The following is a 23,026-nucleotide window of genomic DNA, read 5'->3' as shown; positions in this document are numbered from 1 at the left end:
ATTGATGAAATGATTGCATACTTTTATGAATAAAATTGAATCATTTTTATTTTTATAATAAAATAATAAATAATTGAAATTATACTAGTAATCAGGTTCATTTTCGTGCGTACATTTGACGTAAAAATTATTTCATATTACACATTTTTAAAAATGTTTTAAGTTTTCACTTCTATCGGTGCGGCGCAAGCGTACAATGAGCGCAACGGGACACAGCGTAATGGAAAAATGTGCGTAACGGGACACTTTTTCGTGCGTGCAGCCGGCGTTCTAGATTTATTAGACGTCATGTCAAAAAAAAAAGAAATCTAACTCACAGCGATAACTTTCAAAATATCTCCCTCTGAGCAGTAATAAACAGCTGTACATAGTTCGCATACGCAAAGTTAGTAAAATTGTTCCGGAAACTATGTTCCATTATAAATTGTAACATAGCAATTTTTTTTCAAAATTTTTAACATAAATTGAAGTCCAAACAAGGTCAAGGTATATGTCCCTGGACAAAAATTGGTGAATACCAGAGCCCTGTGTGAAGCCAACAGTTGCAGCGATATATTGAAAATACCACTTTATTGACTACAAGGAAACAAAACTAAATAGATCTCAAGTTCGCCATATTATAAGTATAAAGTGTTTGTTAGTTTCCTAAATTGACAACATTTGCCAAAACTTTCCTATTGAAGTTAAACTTCTTTTATAAATGTGCTACAATTTTTGAGCGTTACGAAAATTCCGATGGCATGAGAGGTGGGGAACACCGGTTGAGGTGTGTGCGTCAGCGACGACGCCACTCCAACACATGCACTAGCGGTCGAATGGGAAGACGGCAAATGATGCAACATTTCTGCTACGTATTTCTCATAACGCTGCTTATTTTTGTATACTCCTCAGTTTTCGTAACGGCTAACGATTGACGCTACCACATTTCTTTTATTTTATTAAAAATATCTACAGTTTATTTATTCATGTGGAAAAAGAGTTATTTATTTTGCAATTAACTTTATAAGTATCATTAATTTGTATGCGAATATTGTTATCAAAAATGTAAATAATTAATCTCTATCTTCACCTAATAAGCAAGAAGTTTCACTACTGTCGCACGTGGCTTCCAATCACAAACGTTTTTACTCACAACTCAAAAACTTCCAAATATTTCGAAAATAAATATTTAAATTTAAAAAAAATTATACCACCAAGTAATGTAGGTAATAAAGTGTTTATCAAAACAATTTTCTCGCGTGTAAAACAATACAGAAAACTTTATTAGTTCTAAAAGAGAGAGAGAGAAAAAACGAGTGAGAATCTCAGTTTTCACCAGTAATCTGTAAACATTTAACCTCGGTAACAAGCCAACTCACGTGTTCTTATGCTGTTCATGTTGCAAATTAATTTATAATATGAAAAAAAAATAACACGACATTTAATGTAGAATTTTTTAAAATAATGCCGATTATATATGTAAATAGTTCATACAAACAAAACTTAATCTCATTGATCTGTTTCAATATTATTATTACATAGGTAATGTTATATTATTATGATATTTAAAAGTTAAAAAAAAATTCAGTTACAAATTTTTAACCAAGTCAAAATGTCATACTTGAGCTTTGCAAACACGCACTCTATTGCTGTGTTACCGAGGCTTTTGGGATTTTTTAAAAAGGATTATATGTTTATTAATCATTGCAATGCCAATTTTATTAAGTATTTTTATACTTGTAATTATTTATTACTATGACTAGTTTAATTTACCACATCCAGGGTATTTTCACCATCATAAAGTTTCATTTGACACACCAATATGATTGGCACGTTCCGTAATGTTCATGAAAGTCACTTTATACCTACGGTTTACTGCACTTGAGTCCGCCATCTTCGCGATGCGTGATTACACATTTCCGTTCATTTGACTCCCGTTCAATTCTCGAAATTACTCTTACCAAATGTCTTAAACAGAGAGCTAAGATGTTTACACATAAAAAAAAAAATTGGTTGTACATTGATGAAATGATTGCATACTTTTATGAATAAAATTGAATCATTTTTATTTTAATAATAAAAGAATAAATACTTGAAATTATACTAGTAATCAGATTTTTAAAATGCAAGAATAATTAACCTTTATTGCCGAAATTGTTGTTGTAATAACCAATGAAAACCACATTAACTTTTCACTTCACTTTATAAACAGTCGACGAAACAGTTCACGTGTAGATGTAAGTTGTGTGCTGCCGCTGTCTTTCTTCTCCTCGGACGCATAGGCCAATCGAGTGGAAGAGAGATAGATGCGGCGCAAGCGTACAATGAGCGTAACGGGACCCAGCGTAACGGAACAATGTGCGTAACGGGACACTTTTTCGTGCGTGCAGCCGGCGTTCATCGATTTATTAGACATCACGTCAAAATATTTTATTTTGTGATTGAGATCCAATGTTTAAGCGCACAAAGATTTTTAAATCATAGTGTGCCCTTAAATACACCAAATTATTTTGGGGATAAAATATCTATGTTTAATATATGTCTGCATGAGAAGCAGCTATAGCCTGAATCATGTATATTGTCACCGATATGACACTTTTTCAAAATTAGTACCAGTGGTACCCATTTATCAACTGTAAGTTTCAAACATTATATTTTGTTTGTTTAATATATCCGCCTGCTACAGGAAGTTGTTTACAAACACTGCTTCTAGAACAACAGTTACATAAGAATACGTGTAATTTGGGACAATTAATGTGGCACAAACGTTATTAACAATATTCGTAAAAATTCTCTTGTTGACCATAGAAATGCATAAAAGTATATATGACTCAAAAAAGTACCAATTTACAAATATTTTACAACAAAAAACATAAAAAAAATTTTAATCTTTTTAAATGATGACTAGAAATGTAACATATGATGAGTACCTGTTATCATTATAATTCTGTAAATCATGCCGTTATAATGTATGTAAGGCACAAACTCACTCGAATTCATTAATGTAAAAGTCTCAATATAGTAAAAAGATTACATTATAAATTAAAGAAGAGAGTATGACATTATACGTAGTTATTTATTACGAAATGTATTAATGGCTTTTAATTAGGAAGGTTATCTAAAAAAAACGTAAAAGGTTTCTTTTAGGGTAAAAAAACCAGTAGCGTACTCTTGCCAGTCAGGTAGAAGAATAGAAAACTGAACTTTAAGATTTGTACACCCCTGTTCGTGGCTCAATGAGATGCATGTTTCAGAGACCGGGAAACCACATTTGTTTCTTTTGGAGAACGCCGGCCCTCGAAGCTCCAGTTCAAAATATTTCCGCTCTTATGCTTATAATATGAGCCCGCGTAAACGTGGTCTTGTTCCCGTGAACGGGCTCCCGCCTTCTTGGTTATTTCGCTGCTTCAAACTTTGCCTATTCAAAATCCCGTGGCCTAGGGTTGGATTCAGGAACGTTCTAGAACTTAACCTCGAAGATAAAAGAACCGTTGCGCACAAGGAGGGGAAAAGAAAAAAAAATATTAATTAAGAAGCCCATTGCACATTAAAAGTTCCAACACGCTCTAGCCTCGGCTTGAAGTTCCAGGTTGAATTTTCCCATCGGTTATGCCGCTGCTCTGATGGGGTTTTTTTTCTGGAAGTTTCTGGAGCGTTTGGCGGTAAACGATATTGTCTCTCGGTACCCTGGAAGCTCTGTTTGAGGGCGGTACTTTGCCAACTAGGCTTAATGCGTGCGTGAGGAAAAGCCCCCCCGTTATCGGGTGAAGGGGGGAGGGGTGAAGCGGCACGGCTTTATACGCGTGCTAACTGCTCAAATATGAGCGCAGTAAGCCCAGATAAGGCCGCGGTGCTGGAAACCGCGAGCGCATCTGAGGCTGGGAGATTCTGCGGTGGCTTGCCGTCGGCGTCGTGTCGCACAGTACGGAGTAGAAGTAGCTACGGCTGTAGCCAGTACCAAAGGTCCACGCATCCTTCTGACACCGTTGCTCCGTCAACGGTGTTCATAAGTATCTCCGAGTGATGTTCAGTCTTCCGGACCAAAGATTGTGTGACGCTCTGCAAGCAAAGTTTAAGAAATAGGCACAACCATTCCTGCTTTTGGGGATGCTTATTTTCAGCGTATACGTTCCACAAGCAATGTGTTGAGAAATTATTTTTTTTTGGTATTCATTTGTTGTTCAAAATGTACATGAAATTTAAAAAGTTCAAAATAATATTTTCGTGAAACGGCAAAACCCGTTATACGTTAATAAATAAATAAATAAATATGTATATCGTTAAATATACTATTTGAAGTTTTACTTTAACATCTTACTCAAAATCGCTACTTCTTTTTTTAATGTTATTTTATTTATATTCTTGCATTCAAAATATGTCTTCCATTAAAAAAATTTTTTTTTTTTATGTTTCTTCGAGTAAATTCATTTATTTGATGCTTTGTTAAATACAACCAAATATAGATAATCATGTACCTACGTAAAATAACTTTCAGTCAAAATTCAACAATTGAGTTCCTTGGAACACATAATTAGTGAATTTTTCTTATACGTTTCTTGTTAAAAGTAGATCGATTTTCGTATTTCTAAGTAAACAGAGATTGAGAATTTAAAAATAAAATTTTTGTTTTTCTTTTCCCTGCACGAGCGCAGTAAAATGTAAACAAAATAAATGTTCCGTTAATCCCCAGGATCACGAATTTCTCAAGAAAAATTTAAGATTGATAGCTATTTCGATTCATTCTTACAAACAGACGTAATCATTAGCTTTTGAAGTGGAATCTTTGGCACCTTACTGAACGTTTTTATTTAAATCAAATGTTTTTGTTGATTCACAAAAAATTTGATAGAAAAAATATTTCGTTAAGTAGGCAAGAATTTCACAACGCTTTTTTATCACATGTAAGAAAACATTAAAATTTTCAAGAAGCATTTTAAATATTTACTTTGTCGGTTTTCGGACCTTAAAATTCTAAACATTTTTTTGTCCTTGAGGGTGCACTATTGTCATAGTTTCTTTCACTTTCTAAGATATTAAAGCCATTGTTATGTTGTCTGTCTGAAAATAAGTATGAACCTTACAATCGTAGTTGTATAACAAATGCGCATTTTCTTTCACATGCAGCCGATTCCATTTAGCATCTTCTTTTTCATACTCTCATATATGTTTTACGAGCTTGTTTTCTCACCTAACCATATAAAATTTATAATGCATTGCTAGTATATATTAAGTTTTTCTCATTTTTTTTAGATATTGGTATTAATTATATAGTCCATACTAACAAAGCGAGTCGTATGTGAAAAACAAATATATTAATTCAGTGAAATAAAAACAATACAAATGTGTAGGAAGATCACAGTTTATTTAATATTTCTGCTGCATAAATATTTGATGTTAATTTAAAAAACTAATTTTTTTATAAATATTTTTATTTATTTACAATGTAGAAAACGAATTAAGAAGAATAAACATGAAGTACTTTTAACTACAGCAACAGTCATGCCAAAAGTAATGTATCAAATTTCTTGTAAACGTTACTAAAAATACACACATTTCTTTAAACTTTAAAGCGTTTTATAAGTTTATTTTTCTTTAAAATAAAGAGAGAATAAAATCACAAAATCGTTACTATTTTGTAAGTGTCTTTTGACATTGGGAAGCACAAAACTCCTACCATGGAAGGAACGAGAAACTCCCGGTGTTGGTGTTCGGTAGCCATGGCGTATACTCGGTTTTTCTCCCCCACTCAGACCGTCTACCTATTATTGCTAAACGCCCCGGCGTACTTTCTTACTTTCTCCGGCTGCGCCCGCCGAGTCGTTCCGAAACAATAAGTTCGGGAAAACTTCGAGAGGGAACGAGTTTTTTTATTTCCTTACCCCCTCCCACTCCTCTTCCACTCTTCGAATTCCGATTCCGTCCACATCCCATCTTCTCCTCCCCCCCCCCTTCACACATCAACCCAGAAGCCTCTCAACCAGCCTTCCCCTTCGCTCCGGGCGCAATAACAATTGCCTTTGATTCCGGCCCGGTCCGCAGTACATAAATCTTCCCCCGTCCTCCTTTGTGTTGCGGCTCGGATGAAATACGTTTGGGCTACAACGTGATTGGATTACCCGTTGTAATTGTATTTCGGCGCGACAAAAATGTGCCGCACCGCGCGTAGATGGCGTTCAAGTGAAATAATAGCCTTCAAGACTGATAAACAATAACGTTGGACGTAAAGGCCATTTTTTTAAAAAAAAAATGGACCACAAAACAACAAACACACGACTGCAGGCTCTTTGCAATAACACGTTGTAGAACTTTGTACACTTTTTTTGCAAATTTTTTTTGAACTTACTGCTTAAGACAAAGTACATACATATTATGATTTTCATATTCACAACTACTACTTTTTTTTATGTTGCAGATATGAATACATATAATATATTTTGATTATGAATCTATTTGAAATTAATTTTATAATAGTTATTTATGAATTTCCTAAAAATATATCATCTTGCGTATAAGGTACAGTTGATATATTTAATGATTTTGGATAAAAAAATTTAAGAAAAGAAATTTTATCCTTATAATAGTTTAATAAATATTCTAGGGTTTCTTGATTCTATGTCAGTAGTTTTAAAGAATTAGTTACTATAAAAAATAACCTGTTTACAGTTGTATACAAATCGTTATGTAAGGTCTCATAGTGAAATTTATGTTATTGATAAATTGTTTTTTAAACAATACTAAAAACAAAGGTGACCAAACCAAAAATTCGTCGGGGTGAAGGAAGATCTTCATCCACAGAATTATACACGTATTTGAGAATGTAAACAGGTATTTTCCGTTGGCAAGAATTCCACAGGTCAATGAGTCACTACAAAAATATTTAAATATAATAAAACATTAAATGGATATAAAATACCTCTATGAATAAATCTCTTCTTGTGAAAGTAACTAAGTAAGGTTTATAAGTGTCAACAAATGTATTATAACAATTATGACATATTAAATTACTACATATTTATACTTTTCCAAACTTTGCAACTTATTTAGAAAAATAAATAAAATAGAAATATCTGTCTGTGATTTTCAAATTATTAAGTAGAAAACCTTTCTTCACTTTAACAAACACACTATGTTAAAAATATTGTCTGTACAAATACAACTTTAATTAAGTACTATTGTTTTTATTGGCCTGACCTAAAACTCACATAGGTATTTTATAGTAAATATTTGATTTATTATACATTATATTTTTGCAATATCTTATACGACCCCAAAGTTATGGTTATTACCTCTACACCAAAAATGTATTATCGTAAAGTATTACTGATTAGAGTTATAACTTTTCTACATTATATCTATTTATGTAAACTCATTATTTTATAATATTTTCTTACAAGTTTAAATTTATATGAAAAAATCTGTACAAATAAAATCATTAAATGAAATGTTGGGAGCAACAGGACAAGAATAACGGGAAAAAAATGGTTTTGCTTGGTAAACATAAAAAAAATCATTTTCGTTTTTTGTGTTTAGAATTTATCTATTTTCAATTTTAATTACTTCTGTATTTATTTTAAAGTCGATATTAATATTATAGAATAACTCAAAATATTTTGAAATTTAAGGTACAATTTCAAAAATACATATATGCATTACAGTATTTTCTTTATATAATAATTCTGTGTACGAACAAAGTTTCGGTCTCGGTTAGTTGAAAATAATTGCTAATTATTTTTATAAAAAAAAACTAAATTTAAAAAAAAATCTAAAAGAGTTTGCTTTGTTAAAAACAGTCAATATGTTAGTTTAGAGAGAGAGAGAGAGAAAGAGAGAGAGAATAAAACAGTCCAGCCGCTCAACCATCGCATTCGACATGTAAACATCTGTGAGCTTCCAGCCTAATTCCCCGCGCCCCAATCGACCCCTGCGCCACCGAGCAACAGGCCACCCGCAGCGCGCCGCCGTCGCGCGGGAGAGTCTATGTAACCCGATGCAAGGCGCCACGGTGACAAAGCCAACCCAACCCAGCCGCGGCCGACGCGGGTGGCGAGAGAGCCTAACGACCCGAATAATGGCCGGTCGCGCCGTAACTCACTGGCGCCCGCCGCAGGTGGAAACAGAACGGAAAATAATTAACATCCCCCCCACCTCTTCCCACCCTCGGTGTGTAACTTGTAATCCGTTTCGCCGCGCCGAAGAACTGCTCGTTACCTCGATCTCATGTGCGACTAAATAGGCTGGGGAACGGGCCGTTTGTGTGTGCCTTTTCCCCCCCCCCTTCCTTTTAACTTGCGTTAATTGATGTGGGAACTGTCGAAACGACACAGCGACGAACCGTGGAGACCAACATAAATAATGGACGAACGCGAGGGACTTTATCCCGGGCACAGATATAACTTTACATAACTTCTCCCACCACACAGAAATGGGGAATTCGCATTAGCACATAGATAAACAAACACTAAAACATGTTGACCCTTGTCAAGAGGGGGAGGGAGATAATTCGAACTTGTAGTAAAGTTTTATGGTGAACAACAGTGGTTTTTTTTTGTGCGACATCAAAGCTCTTGGCACACGGCATTAAGTGGGAGTAATATTGTGAATGTAAAGGAAGACAAAGAACGGAAATGTGTAACAGGAAGCAGAGATAGACTCGCGCAATTCAATTTAATTTTGAGGAATGAATTGTAGGCTACCATCTTGTTGAACATAATAAATTATAGTCGGGTTTCAAAAAGGAGCAAAATATTTTTATAATTTTCCCCTAAAATTAAAACTTTAAAATTTACGGCCTTTTTGATATTATAAAATAACTGCTTTTATAAAGAGTACGCGGAAGCGAAAAGGGTATAGACTAATTACTTTTCCAGAATATCTAAGAAACAATAATTTCAGTACAAAAGTTACATATTGACCATTAGTGCCATCCAGTTAAACATAAATATAGATCGGTTGTAAAAAAGGGGGAAAACAATTATTCAGTTTTTCCTTAAAACGAATACTTAAGAAGATAAGATTACCTATTAAAAAATTTTCATGGTGTTTGGTATACTTTAGAGTTATATATAAATACAGTAATAGTATAATATAAATATTGATGGTTTCTATTAAGATCAACTATGTATGATATTAAATATATTTATGAAGTTAAGTGTTTAACAAACCATGAAGAAAACCATTTATAGCGTGTAACTAAGTAAGGAGCTTATCTTTGTACGTTTAAAGTGTTAGTCTGTTTTTTTTTCCATGTGTAACATCTTAGCTCTCGATGTACGGCATTTGGTGGGAGTAATTTTGTGAATGCGACGGAAATGTGTAAAAGGAAGTAGGGAGAAGCGGCCTCCAGCTGTCACTTGTGCTGCAGAGTATCAGCGAGAGCAAACACTTCCATGGCGTTTGAAATGAAAGAGAGAGAGAGAAAGAAAGGGAGAAACAGAAAGAAGATAGCTGTTTACAATTCGTTCCGCTAAAAGTAGTCTTGAATAGAGCGTCCTTTTGCCAAGTGACTACGTTATGAATAAATTGTGAAATAAAAATGTGTTATATATAATATAGAAAAATTGAAATTAATAAGTGTGGTCATCACTGACGAGAACTAAATGACTCACTTAAGTTTTTTTGCTCCTTTTCTAGCAGCTCGAACTTTGTTTATTATTTTAACTGCCCGTTAACGAGAACTCATCACGTTTTAATTTTTTTTTGCAGATGTCTACAGATGCCTGGACTCTCTTCCTGGCTGTTTACCTGCTATGCATGACAGGAGATTAAAAGGTAAGTGTGTGAACATCTACAGTGCTGCAAGCAGGTTCTATAAAAATTCATACTAATTTCATTGTAATAATTAGCAACGCAAAACAGGGCTTTAAATGCCAATTATTTAATTTTTATAAATCCAGAAATATTTTACCACATATTTTCTGGTATATTTTTAATTTTTTAAAACAAATAAATTTTTATACTATTAGAGTATATATTTTTTTTTAAGCTGGCCAGTCACATGAAATATGCCATTTATTATGGTTTAATACATTCTCAGAATAATTTTAACCAATACGTTCACGTATATTTGCAAAATTTTTACATTCTAAGTATAACTGTTTTGTAAAGGAGGGAAATATTGATTACAAATGGCACTAATATGGCATATTGCCCAGAATTTATCACACCAAAATACCTTTTAAAATAAAACATTTTATATCTGTCTTACGCTTTAATGCATGGAAACCATTACCAGCCTGACTGTGTCGTGAATGAATTTTGTAAAATTTTATTCGAATATTAAGGTCAATATTCAGATAAAAATCTACAACAATAAAGTCACTCTAAACGGACACATATCACTATGATGTTTGCATGGAGCGATGTTTTCTAGTGTTACCACATTGACTCCCATTCCAGAGAGTTCAGTTTCGAATTCCAGTGAGTCCATCCTGATTTCAGTTTAACAGGTTCTCCTCGAAATCTTTTCATGCAAATACTATAATGGCTGAGTCTTCCCCAATATCCGTGTTTTGATTAGTTTTGTTTCATCAAACCTAATGACTGTTCTGTGAACGAGGCATTAAATGAAAAATAACTACGACGATTGCATTATATTTATTGAACACTTTGGCCACATACTATTTTTTATGATAAAAATATTATAATTTGAATGCTTGCAAAGTAGACTCAACCATCAATTTCAGTATCTATATCAGAACAAGTAAAAACTGATTTTTTTATGAGATATTTAATGACTGAATACATACATAAGTGTGTTACATAATTAAACGTCAATCTGCGAACAGTTGATAGGCCAGTAAATTACGGTTTTGAATTTAAAAAAAATTGTAGGTCTAGTTTTTAACTGTAGGCATTTCTTCGAAAGTTTTTAAATCCATATCTTGCACCAATATATTAGACACCGTGATTATTTTTTTTTTGCTACGCGATCATAAATATCCTTACTATTTATAAAATTTCAAAATAAAATCAAACACGCTAATTTAAGGAAAATAATTATTTCGCAGTCTTATGCATCAACCACTTTTAATCGGGTAAATTTGACTGGTTTTGCTGTGAAAAATATTACTTTACTTTACATTATTAAAGCAAAAACTAGTAAAGTTAGCAAAAAAAATCACTGTTTGAGTAATCAAAGCTACCCGATTAAAAATTTTTGCTACCTAAGTCGTGCAAATTATATTTTTCCCCAGAAATATAAAATTATTACTTTTTTAAATTTATTATCAATAGTAGGATTTTTATGTTTGATTAGGAAAATATTTTAGTTACACTGTGTAATAATATAGTACAGGTTGGGGATTAAATCGTTTTAAGAACGCATATAACTGTAAAATTACGATTGATTTTATTTATTCAAAACCATGATTAATTAAAATATAAACTGCTCTAAGCTTAGCGTTAAGTAATGGGACAACTGGTTTATATATATATATATACACACACACACACACACAGACACCTACTATACGGCTTTCATTTTAGACACAAAAGTTCACATTGAGGCCAAGAAAAAGTTTTAATTATTTTTTTTTTCATTTTAAACCGAGTGGGTTTCTGTGTTTTAAAAAAAACTAATTCATGGCCACCACGCAGTTTAGAAATCAAACTTCAGATTTCAATGATCCAATTGAAAGATTAAACTTATGTAACTGTTTATTTTAAAAATTAATAATCAATAAAGTAAACAATGGAGGCATATAGTTGTTACAAACGTGGTGACTAAAAACCTGTAAAGGGTCCGAAAGTTACCAAAATCTCTACTTTATTCGATGTTTCACTTGAGGTTCTGTCATAACTTATAAACACACAGCCTAGAAACATACAAGATAGAATTTTATAAGCTATGCCTGGTTTTTACTAGTGTGTTTCTAAGTTATTACGATTCTAAGTTATGTTGTTTAACGTTGTGTGTTTCAAAGTTACACTTTTCTAGTTATGGCTGTTTTAGTTGTGTGTTTTTAAAAGTAATTATTGTTCTAAGTTGTTATTATCTAAGCCACAAAGTTTCAAAGTTGTGTAATTCGAAGCTGTGTGTTTCTAAGATTTGATCACGTTAAATCATAAAGGTACTAAGTTACGTGGAATTTCCGAGTATTTGAAGTTATATATATTGTTAGTTGTTGAGCCACAAGTAGTGGAGGGCAAGCACAGTGGTTGTCCCCAGATGGTCGTCGGCTGCTGTATTTGAAGTTATATCTGTTGTTAGTTGTTGAGCCACAAGTAAATGTAGGACAAGCACAATGGTCGTCCCCAGATGGTCGTCGGCTGCTGTATTTGAAGTTATATCTGTTGTTAGTTGTTGAGCCACAAGCAGTGTAGGGCGAGCACAGTGGTTGTCCCCAGATGGTCGTCGGCTGCTGTATTTGAAGTTATATCTGTTGTTAGTTGTTGAGCTACAAGCAGTGTAGGGCGAGCACAGTGGTTGTCCCCAGATGGTCGTCGGCTGCTGTATTTGAAGTTATATCTGTTGTTAGTTGTTGAGCCACAAGTAAGTGTAGGGAAAGCACAGTGGTCGTCCCCAGATGGTCGTCGGCTGCTGTATTTGAAGTTATATCTGTTGTTAGTTGTTGAGCCACAAGCAGTGTAGGGCGAGCACAGTGGTTGTCCCCAGATGGTCGTCGGTTGCTGTATTTGAAGTTATATCTGTTGTTAGTTGTTGAGCCACAAGTAAGTGTAGGGCAAGCACAGTGGTTGTCCCCATATGGTCGTCGTCTGCTGTATTTGAAGTCATATCTGTTGTCAGTTGTTGAGCCACAAGTAGTGTAGGGCAAGCACAGTGGTCGTCCCCAGATGGTCGTCGGCTGCTGTATTTGAAGTTATATCTGTTGTTAGTTGTTGAGCCACAAGTAGTGGAGGGCAAGCACAGTGGTTGTCCCCATATGGTCGTCGTCTGCTGTATTTGAAGTCATATCTGTTGTCAGTTGTTGAGCCACAAGTAGTGTAGGGAAAGCACAGTGGTTGTCCCCAGATGGTCGTCGGCTGCTGGCTGGTGCCCGCCCTGCTGGCGGCCTGGCTGTCGCGGCCGGGCGGCGCACAGCAGGTGGCGCCCTGCCACTTCAACTCCATGTGCTCCTGCAAGGCGGACGCCTCGCCCGGCGACGTGAGCTGCGTAGGGGTGCCCTTCGCCCGGCTGCCCGGTGAGTGACACCTTTCCGTCACCCTAACCACCCACCCTACTGTCACCCGTCTGTCCGCCTTTCCATTACCCCACCATAGCACCCAACCACCCGTCTGCCTGTATGTTCCCCACCCTCCTACCCAACTAATTGTGCACCCTTACATTCCCCACATTCCCACCGCCTGAAAATTCCCACTACTCACTCAACCACCTGGAAACCAATTTGGAATTTTTTTTTTGTTTCTATCTCGCCTCCTTTAATAATAGGTTATTAATTATTTTACTGTACAGGAAGTTTCAGCTAGTTCTCCTAATTCAAATTACTTATTATTTATCTCCTACCTTTTTAGTCAGTTTCCTTGATCTGCTCCCTTAAATTCCTTCCTTAATTTGATTCTCTGTTTCTTAGTTAAATGTAACTGATAGGTTTATTAAATTAGTTTCCTTAATCTGCTACTTTAACTAGAATTTGTTTTTATTCCTTGATCCATTTCTTTGATAATTTTCCTTGATTAGTTTCCACATTTAATGTAATTTTTAGGCGTATTTAATCAGTTACCGTAATATTATTCATTAAAATACTTCATTTATCTGATTCCTTAATCAATAGTCTTGAAGAGATCGGTTTACCTAAGCAGTTTCCTTAGTTACTGTGTGCAGTAGATTTTATCAGTTTTCTTACATATGTTTAATTCGATGAAATCAATTATTAGTATTTTAGCAGTTACATAGATATTTTTTACTTCCATAATTTTTCTGTTATAAGATTCTACTTTAATATTTGTTATTAAGATTTCCTGATCATTTTCAGTATTTGTAATTACCTCTCTTCCTCATTTCTTTAATGAGGCACTTTTATCAGTCTCATGAATAACATGCCTTTATCAGTTTTTTTCATAAGTTTATTTAATAATTTAATTCAATTACTGGTACTACGTAAGAGACAGTCACGAACATACACACACATAATGACTGGCCTTAATGGAAGAACTACTTTATCAAACGTTTTTAACATAATGTCTATATCAGACTTTAAATTTAATTTCTCAAATTTACAAATCACTAATATCACACGTGTTCAAAATTATATGTATATTTCAAGTTTATTCACATTAACTTTTCTGTGACAGTATTGCCCCCCCCCCCCCTCCTTTTCCTTTAGCAATGAGAAATAATTAAAATTTAGTAGAACAACTAAAGTTACTTTGCGTTTTGATAGTCAAGGCTATCTGCAATTTGTATCGAAAAATGAATCCTAATTTTTTTTTCTCGTAATAGCTTGTCCAGGGAAAATCAGGCTTATGGTGTGATAATTGGGATTACGTTCGCTAGTTTTTTTCCATTGCGAGCGTTTCTCGCCCTGACCCGCACAGGGTGTGTTCCGATTCGGGAAGTGGCTTAACGCTCGCCTGGCCGCCTGGTCGCTGTTTTGACAAGCCCCGGGACGCGGCAATCGCTAGTTTCCGAATGTGATTGCTTTCTGCGCGCGGGGCCCGGACGGACGGGACTTAAACCCGTCGCGTGTTTACCGCGCGGTGCGCGCGGGCTGTTTGTTGATTCGACATTCGGGGAACTGGCCGCTTGCGTTAAATTAAATGTTAACATTGACTCGGCTTAGCGTTGAACATCCCCTTTTGTGATAACACGTTTCTGTTAGAGTTCATCTGCCCGACCTCGATAACTGCACAAATATCAATTTTCAATCAAATGTTGCAAGAATGTACACATATTATTTTTTGTATACACTGAGAATTGATTGTTCTATTAAACAAATGGTTTTATTTTAAACTGGGGCTGTGCATGTGAGTTTATTTTTGAAACGTGTAATGCAAGATATTACAATACAAAATCATAGTTTTTTTTTGGGGGGGGGGGGATATTTATTTAATTAACAAAAACTTTTTTTTCGCAATATTTTAGTATTTGACTGAAATATCGTTCATTTTCTTTTATACGAAGTCCTACACATGTATATTGTAACATTTAAACAACTCATTTTTGTCAAAAACTCCTATTTATAAAATTTAAATCCGCTACTTGCTTCTGGCACTTATCATTGATGTAGGTTTTTCTATAACCTAAAACTGTTTTCATTGTATCAATATTAAATTCTTGGCATAAAAGGTAGACAAGTAATTTTTAGTGCCTTAAAAACTGATGTATCCATACGATACAATTTAAAACTAAAAACTTCTGTTACATCATGTTTTCAAAAAGGTATATTGAATATTATTTTATGAACCCTATGTTAATTAATTCAATGAAAAGAAGAGTTAAATTATTTTTAAAATATTTAAAATTCTTTATAGAATCACAGGAGAATGCCAAAGTATATTTTATAAAAAAAGAGGTATTAAATAACATAAAATAAAAATTTTCAAAATTGTACCCAAATTATAGCAATTATTATGTTATACGGTTACCCAAAAAAAATCCCTGCAGTTCATCGGTCGAATTCAGACTCACTCTGCGTACCCATCATTAGTCTACGGATCGGGCGAGATCAACTTGTTTTTAGTTTTGATGTTTAAACATCTTAGCTCCCGGCATACAGCAGGACTAGTTTCGTGAAAATGGAACGGGAGTCGAATAACGGAAATGCGACACAAAGATGGCGGACCCACGTGTAGCAACATAACCTCGCTTATTTGTCATTTTCGTAAATAATAGGGCACATGACAAACGTATTGAAACTTTATGGCAATGTAACTACCCTGGAACATATTTGGCAAAAAAAAAATATGGTAGTAGTAAAAAAGTAATCCCAAGATTTAAAATACCTAAGAAAACTGGCGTCACAATGATTAATATTCTTTTTTCAAGGGCGATTTTTTTTTGACCTGGTTCATACCTGATCAATGAAAAATAATTTTTTTTCAGGTTTGTTTATAACGGATTGCAGGATTAAAGAAATTGTTCTTTAAGCAAGAATATGTATGATTACGTTTGTATTATTGCTGTAATATTATCAGATGCACAGGTTAGTGTATTGGATTGATTATTATTTCCCCCCCTGTGCTCGGTTGGCAGACCTGCCGACCCAGCCCGTGGCCCACATGGACGTGGTCAGCTCCGGGCTGGAGGCCGTGGAGAACGAGGCACTGGGAGGCGCCCAGGTGGAGTCGCTGCGCCTCATGAGCAACCGCATCCAGCACGTGGGCGAGCGCGCCTTCAGGTGAGTCGACGGATGTCGGATGTCGGATGTCGGATGTCGGATGTCGGATGTCGGATGTCGGATGTCGGATGTCGGATGTCGGATGTCGGATGTCGGATGTCGGATGTCGGATGTCGGATGTCGGATGTCGGATGTCGGATGTCGGATGTCGGATGTCGGATGTCGGATGTCGGATGTCGGATGTCGGATGTCGGATGTCGGATGTCGGATGTCGGATGTCGGATGTCGGATGTCGGATGTCGGATGTCGGATGTCGGATGTCGGATGTCGGATGTCGGATGTCGGATGTCGGATGTCGGATGTCGGATGTCGGATGTCGGATGTCGGATGTCGGATGTCGGATGTCGGATGTCGTATGTCGTATGTCGTATGTCGTATGTCGTATGTCGTATGTCGGATGTCGGATGTCGGATGTCGGATGTCGGATGTCGTATGTCGTATGTCGTATGTCGTATGTCGTATGTCGTATGTCGTATGTCGTATGTCGTATGTCGTATGTCGTATGTCGTATGTCGTATGTCGTATGTCGTATGTCGTATGTCGTATGTCGTATGTCGTATGTCGTATGTCGTATGTCGTATGTCGTATGTCGTATGTCGTATGTCGTATGTCGTATGTCGTATGTCGTATGTCGTATGTCGTATGTCGTATGTCGTATGTCGTATGTCGTATGTCGTATGTCGTATGTCGTATGTCGTATGTCGTATGTCGTGATGTCGTGATGTCGTGATGTCGTGATGTCGTGATGTCGTGATGTCGTGATGTCGTGATGTCGTGATGTCGTGATGTCGTGATGTCGTGATGTCGTGATGTCGTGATGTCGTGATGTCGTGATGTCGTGATGTCGTGATGTCGTGATGTCGTGATGTCGTGATGTCGTGATGTCGTGATGTCGTGATGTCGTGATGTCGTGATGTCGTGATGTCGTGATGTCGTGATGTCGTGATGTCGTGATGTCGTGATGTCGTGATGTCGTGATGTCGTGATGTCGTGATGTCGTGATGTCGTGATGTCGTGATGTCGTGATGTCGTGATGTCGTGATGTCGTGATGTCGTGATGTCGTGATGTCGTGATGTCGTGATGTCGTGATGTCGTGATGTCGTGATGTCGTGATGTCGTGATGTCGTGATGTCGTGATGTCGTGATGTCGTGATGTCGTGATGTCGTGATGTCGTGATGTCGTGATGTCGTGATGTCGTGATGTCGTGATGTCGTGATGTCGTGATGTCGTGATGTCGTGATGTCGTGATGTCGTGATGTCGTGATGTCGTGATGTCGTGATGTCGTGATGTCGTGATGTCGTGATGTCGTGATGTCGTGATGTCGTGATGTCGTGATGTCGTGATGTCGTGATGTCGGGATGTCGGGATGTCGGGATGTCGGGATGTCGGGATGTCGTGATGTCGTGATGTCGTGATGTCGTGATGTCGTGATGTCGTGATGTCGTGATGTCTGGATGTCGTGATGTCTGGATGTCTGGATGTCTGGATGTCTGGATGTCTGGATGTCTGGATGTCTGGATGTCTGGATGTCTGGATGTCTGGATGTCTGGATGTCTGGATGTCTGGATGTCTGGATGTCGGTATGTCGGTATGTCGGTATGTCGGTATGTCGGTATGTCTGTATGTCTGTATGTCTGTATGTCTGTATGTCTGTATGTCTGTATGTCTGTATGTCTGGATGTCTGGATGTCTGGATGTCTGGATGTCTGGATGTCTGGATGTCTGGATGTCTGGATGTCTGGATGTCTGGATGTCTGGATGTCTGGATGTCTGGATGTCTGGATGTCTGGATGTCTGGATGTCTGGATGTCTGGATGTCTGGATGTCTGGATGTCTGGATGTCTGGATGTCTGGATGTCTGGATGTCTGGATGTCTGGATGTCTGGATGTCTGGATGTCTGGATGTCTGGATGTCTGGATGTCTGGATGTCTGGATGTCTGGATGTCTGGATGTCTGGATGTCTGGATGTCTGGATGTCTGGATGTCTGGATGTCTGGATGTCTGGATGTCTGGATGTCTGGATGTCTGGATGTCTGGATGTCTGGATGTCTGGATGTCTGGATGTCTGGATGTCTGGATGTCTGGATGTCTGGATGTCTGGATGTCTGGATGTCTGGATGTCTGGATGTCTGGATGTCTGGATGTCTGGATGTCTGGATGTCTGGATGTCTGGATGTCTGGATGTCTGGATGTCTGGATGTCTGGATGTCTGGATGTCTGGATGTCTGGATGTCTGGATGTCTGGATGTCTGGATGTGTGGATGTGTGGATGTGTGGATGTGTGGATGTGTGGATGTGTGGATGTGTGGATGTCTGGATGTCTGGATGTCTGGATGTCTGGATGTCTGGATGTCTGGATGTCTGGATGTCTGGATGTCTGGATGTTTGGATGTTTGGATGTTTGGATGTTTGGATGTTTGGATGTTTGGATGTTTGGATGTTTGGATGTTTGGATGTTTGGATGTTTGGATGTTTGGATGTTTGGATGTTTGGATGTTTGGATGTTTGGATGTTTGGATGTTTGGATGTTTGGATGTTTGGATGTTTGGATGTTTGGATGTTTGGATGTTTGGATGTTTGGATGTTTGGATGTTTGGATGTTTGGATGTTTGGATGTTTGGATGTTTGGATGTTTGGATGTTTGGATGTTTGGATGTTTGGATGTTTGGATGTTTGGATGTTTGGATGTTTGGATGTTTGGATGTTTGGATGTTTGGATGTTTGGATGTTTGGATGTTTGGATGTTTGGATGTTTGGATGTTTGGATGTTTGGATGTTTGGATGTTTGGATGTTTGGATGTTTGGATGTTTGGATGTTTGGATGTTTGGATGTTTGGATGTTTGGATGTTTGGATGTTTGGATGTTTGGATGTTTGGATGTTTGGATGTTTGGATGTTTGGATGTTTGGATGTTTGGATGTTTGGATGTTTGGATGTTTGGATGTTTGGATGTTTGGATGTTTGGATGTTTGGATGTTTGGATGTTTGGATGTTTGGATGTTTGGATGTTTGGATGTTTGGATGTTTGGATGTTTGGATGTTTGGATGTTTGGATGTTTGGATGTTTGGATGTTTGGATGTTTGGATGTTTGGATGTTTGGATGTTTGGATGTTTGGATGTTTGGATGTTTGGATGTTTGGATGTTTGGATGTTTGGATGTTTGGATGTTTGGATGTTTGGATGTTTGGATGTTTGGATGTTTGGATGTTTGGATGTTTGGATGTTTGGATGTTTGGATGTTTGGATGTTTGGATGTTTGGATGTTTGGATGTTTGGATGTTTGGATGTTTGGATGTTTGGATGTTTGGATGTTTGGATGTTTGGATGTTTGGATGTTTGGATGTTTGGATGTTTGGATGTTTGGATGTTTGGATGTTTGGATGTTTGGATGTTTGGATGTTTGGATGTTTGGATGTTTGGATGTTTGGATGTTTGGATGTTTGGATGTTTGGATGTTTGGATGTTTGGATGTTTGGATGTTTGGATGTTTGGATGTTTGGATGTTTGGATGTTTGGATGTTTGGATGTTTGGATGTTTGGATGTTTGGATGTTTGGATGTTTGGATGTTTGGATGTTTGGATGTTTGGATGTTTGGATGTTTGGATGTTTGGATGTTTGGATGTTTGGATGTTTGGATGTTTGGATGTTTGGATGTTTGGATGTTTGGATGTTTGGATGTTTGGATGTTTGGATGTTTGGATGTTTGGATGTTTGGATGTTTGGATGTTTGGATGTTTGGATGTTTGGATGTTTGGATGTTTGGATGTTTGGATGTTTGGATGTTTGGATGTTTGGATGTTTGGATGTTTGGATGTTTGGATGTTTGGATGTTTGGATGTTCGGATGTTCGGATGTTCGGATGTTCGGATGTTCGGATGTTCGGATGTTCGGATGTTCGGATGTTCGGATGTTCGGATGTTCGGATGTTCGGATGTTCGGATGTTCGGATGTTCGGATGTTTGGATGCCGGATGTGCGCCGCCTTCCACGGGTCCCGGATCAGCAGTCCATTCCCGCGGCTTGGGATTTTCCTATCATTTTTTTTTGGCTGTTGCAAAAGCTAAAGTTGTTGGATGCCAAGACGTCGTGTTGCGCGAATAATAACTTTCGCGCTTACTCGTTTTCGAAGTGAAAACTTCTTTAGCAGCGTTGAGCGAGTTTTGGTAAGAGGCAAAACTTTACTGCTTCGCGTCACCGACGTACTAGTGACGTGTTGCGCCAGACTGGCGACGCGCAGCGGCCTGTGTACATGTATACGCATATATACACACTAATACACTGTGTATACTCGACTGTGTCATGTGCGTGTTGGACTCTTTTCGTATGGGTAAAATCTTGTGAGTTCGCGTCACCGACATGCTGTAAGTAGCAGTAAGTGAAGTTAAATTTACTGCGTTAAAAGTTAATTTTGTGTATACTTTGCATTTCCCAGTGAACACGTGACCTAGGTATGACATCACTGGTAAGTTATAGCTGGGTAATGAATTTTTACGTAATTTTGACATACCACTAGCAGCGATATAGAAATTATTGACTTTGTTTGTAGGGTTTAAATTAAGAGATATATATTTTTGATTATATTCTTATGAATGTAATTTTTCTTTTTTTACTTTGAAGATTTTTCAGTCGGCAATTAGGAACATAATTTTCTCATTCTGGTGCATTTAATTACCGTAAACAGGAGGCATTAAGCCGTATCCTCCCTTACAGTATGTGAATATGTATCCTCTAAAACCTGTTTCCCCACGCAAAGCATGCCGCCACGTGTTTAACGGCTCATTGCGTTAGTAGCCAATCACGTAATGACACACAAAACCACGATGAAGCAGCAGGATCACAATTGCGTTAGCACTTGTTCACTTAGATTACACGCAATCCATATTATAGGCGTTGGTTGCATTGGGGGAGGTACGCACAGATAAAACTGATTTAATACACAAAAACAAAACAACGCTACCGTTTAAAAGCCCAAAAATTTAGGGAGAAAGATAGGAACCTAAAAAAGTCGTCTTTGATTAAGTCATTTTTAGGCGACAGCAATAATTTATCGCTCGAATTTCAAAATGTGTCTTTTTTTTTTTAAATATCTAAATGTGTGACAGCTGCCTAAACAAAGGCCAATTTTCAATATCTACTTACTTAATACAATTCGAACACTGACTGGCTGCTAGATAACGCACAGCATAAACGGGTTGGCCTAAAGATTCGAAATTTGGAGGAAAGATTCCTTGATTACCCTAGAGGTGCAATAAGGAAGGTTTTATTTTTTTTTAATTCCGTACCTAAATGGTTGGAAAGTGTTGGGAAAAATTGTATGAAGCGAAATACCACTCACTAACCAACTCATCACGAATTCCTGGGAACTTTAAGACATACAGACTTGAAAGTTTGTCACGTATATTATGTTCCTTTTGCTACATATGTAGACATACGCTAAGAAAATATTTTACAAAAATCAACTCCCAAAGGCGGGTTTCGAGGTCGTTAATGATTAAAAATATTATATTTTTTAAGTATGTCCTACGGACTTAACCTGATGTGTAATGATGTGTAATGATACCGCGCTAGAAGCAAAAGCGAGCGTAACATTTAACATCCCGACATACCAACATCTTTATTAATTTAATCACTCTTTACCAATATTTTTAATGGACAAAATATGAACGTGTATATTTAAATGTGTCTAACGTGTTTATGTATCATTGTTACGCCAGGCCTTAGACACGGCGTGCATATTGCATTTCTCTCTTGGTCTGGGCGATGAAAGAGAGACGCAAGTCAACCAAAAAGGAGCAATTAGGTTATTTTAAAACTTCATGCCAAACATAGAATATTTATCAAGTATGTACAACTGCATGTATAGCTTGGATTTATATTCGTTTCAAATTTTACTAAACATAATTAAATATTAAATTATTCATAGTGTTATAAATTCTGTGATATTGTCTTTATTAAAAATATTTTAATTTTCTGTCGGATTATTTATAGTGTTATAAGTATGCTTATAAAGAGAGTGGGTTATAAGCATACACCCCATATAAGCAGGCTCTTTAATAGTTGTTTTTTTAAAGAGTAATGCCGAATAGAACGCAGCAGTGTTTTTGCTGCGGTGTGTTGGCAGACGCGCCGGTTGGCAACAGCTCAGCAGCTCAGACGGCTTCTGTTTGACGTCTGGCTACGGAAGCCGCTCTCTCTCCTTTCCTCTCCAAATACGCTCGCTCCGCGCCCAGCCATCTCCTTCGGCCGAGAGCTATCTCCTTCGCCCCAGACCGCGCATCCTTTATAAACAAAAGCCGGAAATTGCAGCCCGCGCCGGTACCCGAGGATATCCTCGAGACGTGGGTTTAGTCCTTCCTGGAGCCGGAAGGATTACGCTAAAAGCTGCAGGGGGGGGGGAAGGGGGGGTGAAGACGCGGAAAAAATGAAAACAAAAAAAAAATAATGTGAACGAGTCTTCCAGTACTCGCCTGAGATGTCTTAACGTCCAACCTCGGTAAACGAGCAAAATTCACGTGTTCTCATGTTACAAACAAGCTTGTAGTACAAAACTCGGGACGCGAAATTTTTAACGCAGAATTCTTTAAAAAAAAAACCAATGCCGAGCATGATGATAAAGACACGAAACATGGTTTTCCACTACGTTTCTAGAAGCAGATCACATGAAGTTTCCTCACCCACCGCTAGAGTCCGCTGCTGTAGCACCTACGTCGACGATCGAATCATTAAATTAGCAGAGCGAAAGGTAAA

The 23,026-nt window shown here is 37.2% G+C and overlaps 1 protein-coding gene across 1 annotated transcript in view; it reads left to right on the top strand.

Annotated features, from left to right (window-relative positions):
- LOC134537283 (chaoptin-like) overlaps positions 1-23,026 on the top strand; it is a 748,431-nt gene that overhangs the window by 574,905 nt on the left and 150,500 nt on the right. Inside the window, exons 4-6 of the mRNA XM_063377557.1 lie at positions 9,682-9,747; positions 12,950-13,118; positions 16,130-16,274. Coding sequence (XP_063233627.1) covers positions 12,950-13,118; positions 16,130-16,274 — 314 coding nt within the window. The 5' untranslated portion in view covers positions 9,682-9,747. The remainder of the gene's footprint in view (positions 1-9,681; positions 9,748-12,949; positions 13,119-16,129; positions 16,275-23,026) is intronic.

Source organism: Bacillus rossius, chromosome 12 (assembly GCF_032445375.1).
Source record: "Bacillus rossius redtenbacheri isolate Brsri chromosome 12, Brsri_v3, whole genome shotgun sequence".
Classification (NCBI taxonomy): domain Eukaryota; kingdom Metazoa; phylum Arthropoda; class Insecta; order Phasmatodea; family Bacillidae; genus Bacillus; species Bacillus rossius.
This window is presented reverse-complemented; position numbering and strand designations above follow the sequence as displayed.